Raw genomic sequence first — 417 nt, 5'->3', positions numbered from 1 at the left:
CACAGAAAGCCTTAGACCCGCATATCTCGAGCTTCTTACAAGTCCCGATATCTTCCCTCACCCTCCGCCTCCCCCATCCCCCCGACTCACCCACTCTCAGTCGAAAGTCCTGCAAGTGTTCTCTGTTCATGGCCTTGAGCTTCTCGAACATGGCCGCCGCAAACTTGGTGATGGTGGCCACATTCTCCTGCTTGTCCCTCTCCTCGAAGTTGGAGTCGTCGCTGTACCTCCGGCCGGGCTGGAGGCCACAGGCGGCCATGTACGTGCTGCCCACCACCTTGATCTTTTCCATAGTCAGGAAAGGCGCTTCGTATGTAAGCTGGGATGAGACGGAGAGAGAGAATTTATGAATTAATAATCTACCGAATTTATACATACAATATATAAATCCTAGATATTTATAGCCTGGGAAAGAGG

The 417-nt window shown here is 51.3% G+C and overlaps 1 protein-coding gene across 1 annotated transcript in view; it reads right to left on the bottom strand.

The window, feature by feature from the left end:
- Positions 1-417, bottom strand: part of LOC119582390 (adenylate cyclase type 2-like) — a gene marked incomplete in the record, with an annotated part of 138,831 nt that overhangs the window by 4,273 nt on the left and 134,141 nt on the right. Inside the window, 1 exon segment of the mRNA XM_037930603.1 lies at positions 91-319. Coding sequence (XP_037786531.1) covers positions 91-319 — 229 coding nt within the window.

The sequence above is a fragment of the Penaeus monodon genome, chromosome 15 (assembly GCF_015228065.2).
Source record: "Penaeus monodon isolate SGIC_2016 chromosome 15, NSTDA_Pmon_1, whole genome shotgun sequence".
Lineage (NCBI taxonomy): Eukaryota > Metazoa > Arthropoda > Malacostraca > Decapoda > Penaeidae > Penaeus > Penaeus monodon.
Note: the sequence above shows the minus strand (reverse complement) of the source record. Positions and strands in the feature narration are given on the sequence as shown.